This window comes from Pristiophorus japonicus, chromosome 31 (assembly GCF_044704955.1).
Source record: "Pristiophorus japonicus isolate sPriJap1 chromosome 31, sPriJap1.hap1, whole genome shotgun sequence".
In the NCBI taxonomy this organism is placed as follows: domain Eukaryota; kingdom Metazoa; phylum Chordata; class Chondrichthyes; family Pristiophoridae; genus Pristiophorus; species Pristiophorus japonicus.
The window spans coordinates 8,422,611-8,429,481 of record NC_092007.1 but is presented as its reverse complement, the minus strand read 5'-3'; the positions used below and the strand labels follow the sequence as shown (position 1 = coordinate 8,429,481).

Genomic DNA, 6,871 nt, shown 5'->3' with positions numbered 1-6,871 from the left:
GGGCCTCAGACCCCCGAGTACGAGGTGTTCCCGGACTGAGACAAGGACAGGACGGAGCGGGAAGGGGAAGGGGGTGTGTGCGTATCCGGGCCTCGGACCCCCGAGTACGAGGTGTTCCCGGACTGAGACAAGGACAGGACGGAGCGGGAAGGGGAAGGGGGTGCGTGCGTATCCGGGCCTCGGACCCCCGAGTACGAGGTGTTCCCGGACTGAGACAAGGACAGGACGGAGCGGGAAGGGGAAGGGGGTGTGTGCGTATCCGGGCCTCGGACCCCCGAGTACGAGGTGTTCCCGGACTGAGACAAGGACAGGACGGAGCGGGAAGGGGAAGGGGGTGTGTGCGTATCCGGGCCTCAGACCCCCGAGTACGAGGTGTTGCCGGAGTCGGACGCCGACAGGATGGAGCGGCGCCGGGAGGAGATCCTCGCGGACCCCCGGGCCCCCCGCTTCAGCAGCTGCAGCAGGTGCCGGCGGAAGCGCTCGCCCACGAAGGCATAGAGGAACGGGTTGAGGCAGCAGTGCAGGTAGCCCAGGCACAGGGCCAGCGACAGGCCCCGGTCCAGCCCCTGCCGCAGGCCGCAGCTGTCGGCCAGCGCCCCCAGCCGGTGCAGCGTCTCGAGCAGCGCCACCACGTTGTAGGGGGTCCAGCACAGGAAGAAGGCGCCCACCACCGCCACGATCACCCGCACCGCCTTGCGTTGCTTGGCCCGCTGCGGGGTGCGGGAACGCCACAGGGTCCTGACGATGCCCAGGTAGCAGTAGGCCATGATGGCCAGGGGCACCAGGAAGGCCACCACATGGTGCAGCAGCCTCACGCCCACGATCCAGGCCGTCGCGTGGCCCCCGTAGGCGTGCGCGCAGCGCCCCAAGCCGTTCTGGCGCCCGGAATGCAGCAGCAGGAAGTCGGGCACCGCCAGGAGCAGGCAGGCCGTCCAGACGGCCAGGCAGCCCAGGTAGACGGGCCATCGCTTGCGCCGTCGGTACGTCTGGACGGCGTGGACGATGGAGAGGTAGCGATCGACGCTGATGCACTCCAGCAGGAAGGTGCTGCTGTACAGGTTGAGGTTGTTGAGGGCGCCCACCAGCTTGCAGGCCCCCGTGCCGAAGACCCAGCGCCCAGCGGCCTCCTCCGCTGCCCAGAAAGGCATCCCGGCCACCAGCAGCATGTCGGCAACAGCCAGGTGCAGGATGTACGTCTCGGTGGCTCCCAGGGCGCGCAGGTTCCGGCTCAGCACCACCATCACCATCCCGTTGCCCACCAGCCCCACCAGGAAGATGGCGCAGTAAAAGACGGGCAGCACCACCCGCTGGAAGGCCAGGCCCGGCCAGGATTCGCACGGCGCGACATCACAGACCGCACCATCGTCGCAGGCATCGTAGCCGTAATTCTGCCAGTCGTCCCCACTGGAGTTGAACAGCTGAGACCAGTTGCCGTAATTGTCGAAATCCTGCAAAGGGAATTAACGGCACATTAGTGAGGCAGAAGCAGAGGAACCTTCAGCACGGAAGGGGGGCCAATTTCGACCCGTGGCGACCCGCGCCGGCCGACAAAGAGCCGCGCGGCCCTGGTTCAGCAGCCCCCAAGGTTGCGCACGAACCGACAAATCCCGCAAATCCCCCGGGAGGACAGACGCACCAACGTTGGCGTCCTCGACCAGGCCCAACATCCCCAGCGTCGACGCACTGACCACACACTCGACCAGCTCCGCTGGGCAGGGCCACATTGTCCGCATGGCCCCCAGACACGAGACTCCCCAAAGCGAGCGCTCGACTCGGAACTCCTTCGCGGCAAGCGAGCCCCAGGTGGGCAGAGGAAACGTTACAAGGGACACACCCTCAAAGCCTCCCCTGATAAAGTGCGACATCCCCACCGACACCTGGGAGTCCCCTGGCCCAAAGACCAGTCCCGCCCTAAGCGGAGGAAGTGCATCCGGGAGGGCGCTGAGCACCTCGAGTCTCGTCGCCCGAGAGCGTGCAGAAACCAAGCGCAGGCAGCGGAAAGAGCATGCGGCAAACCTGTCCCACCCTCCCTTTCCCTCAACCTCTAATGTATGTACATAAGGTATTCCCAACAACAGGGGGCACTACCGTCGGAGGGGTGTAGGGGCTGGAGGAGGTTACAGAGATAGGGAGGGATGTAGGGGCTGGATGAGGTTACAGAGATAGGGAGAGGTGTAGGGGCTAGAGGAGGTTACAGAGATAGGGAGGGGTGTAGGGGCTGGAGGAGGTTACAGACATAGAGAGGGGTGCAGGGGCTAGAGGAGGTTATAGGGATGGGGAGGGGTGTAGGGGCTGGTGGAGGTTACAGAGATAGGGAGGGGTGTAGGGGCTGGAGGAGGTTCCAGAGATAGGGAGGGGTGTAGGGGCTAGAGGAGGTTACAGAGATATGGGGGGATGTAGGGGCTGGAGGAGGTAACAGAGATAGGGAGGGGTGTCGGAGCTGGAGGAGGTTACAGAGATAGGGAGGGGTGTAGGGGCTGGAGGAGGTTACAGAGATAGGAAGGGGTGCAGGGGCTGGAGGAGGTCACAGAGATAGGGAGGGGTGTCGGGGCTGGAGGTGGTTACAGAGATTGGGAGGGGTGTAGTGGCTGGAGTAGGTTACAGAGATATGGAGGGGTGTAGGGGCTGGATGAGGTTACAGAGATAGGGAGAGGTGTAGGGGCTAGAGGAGGTTACAGAGATAGGGAGGGGTGTAGAGGCTGGAGGAGGTTACAGACATAGAGAGGGGTGCAGGGGCTAGAGGAGGTTATAGGAATGGGGAGGGGTGTAGGGGCTGGAGGAGGTTACAGAGATAGGGAGGGGTGTAGGGGCTGGAGGAGGTTCCAGAGATAGAGAGGGATGTATGGGCTGGATGAGGTTACAGAGATAGGGAGAGGTGTAGGGGCTAGAGGAGGTTATAGAGATAGGGAGGGGTGTAGGGGCTGGAGGAGGTTACAGACATAGAGAGGGGTGCAGGGGCTAGAGGAGATTATAGGGATGGGGAGGGGTGTAGGGGCTGGAGGAGGTTACAGAGATAGGGAGGGGTGTAGGGGCTGGAGAAGGTTCCAGAGATAGGGAGGGGTGTAGGGGCTAGAGGAGGTTACAGAGATATGGAGGGGTGTAGGGGCTGGAGGAGGTAACAGAGATAGGGAGGGGTGTCGGAGCTGGAGGAGGTTACAGAGATAGGGAGGGGTGCAGGGGCTGGAGGAGGTTACAGAGATATGGATGGGTGTAGGGGCTGGAGGAGGTTACAGAGATATGGAGGGGTGTAGGGGCTGGAGGAGGTTACAGAGATAGGGAGGAGTGTCGGGGCTGGAGGAGGTTACAGAGATAGGGAGGGTTGTAGGGGCTGGAAGAGGTTACAGAGATAGGGAGAGGTGTAGGGGCTGGAGGAGGTTACAGAGACAGGGAAAGGTGTCGGGGCTGGAGGATGTTACAGTGATAGGGAGGGTTGTAGGGGCTGGAGGACATTACAGAGATAGGGAGGGATGTAGGGGCTGGCGGAGGTTACAGAGATAGGGAGGGGTGTCGGGGCTGGAGGAGGTTTCAGAGATAGGGAGGGGTGTAGGGTCTGGAGGAGGTTACAGAGGTTACAGAGATAGGGAGGGGTGTCGTGGCTGGAGGAGGTTACAGAGATAGGGAGGGGTGTTGGGGCTGGAGGAGGTTACAGAGATAGGGAGGCGTGTAGGGGCTGGAGGAGGTTACATAGATAGGGAGGGGCATAGTGGGTGGAGGAGGTTACAGAGATAGGGAGGGGTGTAGGGGCTGGAGGAGGTTACAGAGATAGGGAGGGGTGTTGGGGCTGGAGGAGGTTACAGAGATAGGGAGGGGTGTAGGGGCTGGAGGAGGTTACAGAGATAGAGAGGGGTGTTGGGGCTGGAGGAGGTTACAGAGATAGGGAGGGGTGTGGAGGCTGGAGGAGGTTACAGAGATAGGGAGGGGTATCGGGGCTGGAGGAGGTTTCAGAGATAGGGAGAGGTGTAGGGGCTGGAGGAGGTTACAGAGATAGGGAGGGGCGAGGAAGGATTTGTAAACAAGGATGAGAATTTTGAAATCAAGGCGTTGTTTAACCGGAGCCAATGTAGGTCAGCGAGCCGAGAGGATGATGGGTGAGCGGGACTCGATGCGAGTTAGCACACGGGGCAGCCAAGTTTTGGATCTCCTCTAGTTTACGTAGGGTAGATTGTGGGAGGCCGGCCAGGAGTGCGTCAACAACTGAGCCTCCACAGCCCTCTGGGGCAGAGAATTCTAAAGATTCACCCCACTCTGAGTGAAGAAATTCCTCCTCATCTCAGTCCTCAATGGCCGACCCCTTATCCTGAGACTGTGTGACCCCTGGTTCTAGACTCCCCAGCCCCGGGGGGGGAAACACCCTCCCTGCATCTACCCTGTCAAGCCCCCTCAGAATCTGGTATGTTTCAATGGGATCACATCTCATTCTTCTAAACTCCAGAGAATATCGGCCCATTCTACACAATCGCTCATCATAAGACAATCTGCTCATCTATCTAGTGAATGTCCGTTGCATCGCTTCCAAGGTAAGTATAGTCTTCCTTCGATCAGGAGATCGGAACTATGCACAGTACTCCAGGTGTGGTCTCATCATATTAACATTCGCGTCCTCGACCAGGCCAACATCCCCAGCATCGAAGCACTGACCACACTCGACCAGCTCCGCTGGGCAGGGCCACATTGTCCGCATGCCCCAGACACGAGACTCCCAAAGCAAGCGCTCTACTCGGAACTCCTTCGCGGCAAGCGAGCCCCAGGTGGGCAGAGGAAACGTTACAAGGGACCACCCTCAAAGCCTCCCTGATAAAGTGCAACACCCCCACCGACACCTGGGAGTCCCTGGCCCAAAGACCAGTCCGCCCTCAGTGGAGGAGGTGCATCCGGGAGGGCGCTGAGCACCTCGAGTCTCGTCGCCCGAGAGCGTGCAGAAAGCGAGCGCAGGCAGCGGAAGGAGCGTGCGGCAAACCTGTCCCACCCTCCCCTTTCCCTCAACCACTGTCTGTCCCACCTGTGACAGAGACTGTAATTCCCGTATTGGACTGTTCAGCCACCTGAGGACTCACTTTTAGAGTGGAAGCAAGTCTTCCTCGACTCCGAGGGACTGCCGATGATGATGATATAATTGTCGTCAGACGGCCTTGCTCTTATACTCCAACCCTCTTGCAGTAAAGGACAACATGCCCTTTGCCTTCCCTATTAGCTTGCTGTATCTGCATGCTCGCTTGCTGTGTTTCTTGCACAAGGTAACCTAAATCTCCCTGAGCACCAACATCGAAAAGATTCTCACCCTTTAAAAATATTCTGTTTTTCCGTTCTTCCTGCCAAAGTGTATAACGACACATTTCTCCGCATTAAACTGCAACTGCCGCTTGACTGCCCGCCCACTTAACCCATCTATATCCCTTTGCAGGTGCTTTGTGTCCTCCTCACAGCGGAACAAAAAGTTGCGGAGAAATACTGGCGATCTGGAATATTCATCTATAATACATTACAAGTCTTACAATCACCACAACTTTGCATTTATATCGCGGTTTAATGTAATAAAGCATCCCAAGGTGCTTCACAGGAGCGTATCGAGGCACTGGAGAGGTTGCAGGGAAGATTTACAAGGACAATACCAGAAATGCGAGGGTGTACCTATCAGGAAAGGATGAACAGGCTGGGTCTCGTTTCATCTTGATAAAACAAGGTCGAGGGGTGAGCTGATAGAGCTCTTTAAAATGCTGAAAGGTTTTGATCGAGTGGATACAGAGTGTTCCCACTTGTGGGGAGGAGCATAACTAGAGGCCATCAATCTAAGATTGTCAGCAAGGAATCCAATGGGGAGTTCAGGAGAAACTTCTTTACCCAGAGAGGGGTGGGAATGTGGAGCTCGCTGTCACAGGGAGGGGTTGAGGCGAATAGTATCGAGGCATTTAAGCCCAGCCCACACTGTGTGTGATATGTGTGCGCACTGGGCCCGTTCAGCAGAGCTGGTCTCCAGTCGTCCTGGTTAACCCTCGCCATTGGACTGAGACCTCGCTCTGTCAAGCCCGTGTGGTGGCTGGTGTGCAACGGTCACCCCACGTTAAAAAGATCCACACACAGGCATCTTCCACCCTTCTGTGCTGGGGCCCCAGTTGTTTACACTGTACATTAATGATTTAGACGAGGGGATTAAATGTAGTATCTCCAAATTTGCGGATGACACTAAGTTGGGTGGCAGTGTGAGCTGCGAGGAGGATGCTATGAGGCTGCAGAGCGACTTGGATAGGTTAGGTGAGTGGGCAAATGCGTGGCAGATGAAGTATAATGTGGATAAATGTGAGGTTATCCACTTTGGTGGTAAAAACAGAGAGACAGACTATTATCTGAATGGTGACAGATTAGGAAAAGAGGAGGTGCAACGAGACCTGGGTGTCATGGTACATCAGTCATTGAAGGTTGGCATGCAGGTACAGCAGGCGGTTAAGAAAGCAAATGGCATGTTGGCCTTCATAGCGAGGGGATTTGAGTACAGGGGCAGGGAGGTGTTGCTACAGTTGTACAGGGCCTTGGTGAGGCCACACCTGGAGTATTGTGTACAGTTTTGGTCTCCTAACTTGAGGAAGGACATTCTTGCTATTGAGGGAGTGCAGCGAAGATTCACCAGACTGATTCCCGGGATGGTGGGACTGACCTATCAAGAAAGACTGGATCAACTGGGCTTGTATTCTCTGGAGTTCAGAAGAGTGAGAGGGGACCTCATAGAAACGTTTAAAATTCTGACGGGACTGGACAGGTTGGATGCAGGAAGAATGTTCCCAATGTTGGGGAAGTCCAGAACCAGAGGTCACAGTCTAAGGATAAGGGGTAAGCCATTTAGGACCGAGATAAGGAGAAACTTCTTCACCCAGAGAGT

General features: G+C 57.4%; 1 protein-coding gene across 1 annotated transcript in view; it reads right to left on the bottom strand.

Annotated features, from left to right (window-relative positions):
- Window positions 1-325: 325 nt before the first annotated feature.
- Window positions 326-6,871, bottom strand: part of LOC139240329 (C-X-C chemokine receptor type 3-like) — a 57,287-nt gene continuing 50,741 nt past the window's right edge. The window contains exon 3 of the mRNA XM_070868801.1: window positions 326-1,448. Within this exon, the coding sequence (XP_070724902.1) occupies window positions 354-1,448 (1,095 nt within the window). The 3' untranslated portion in view covers window positions 326-353. The remainder of the gene's footprint in view (window positions 1,449-6,871) is intronic.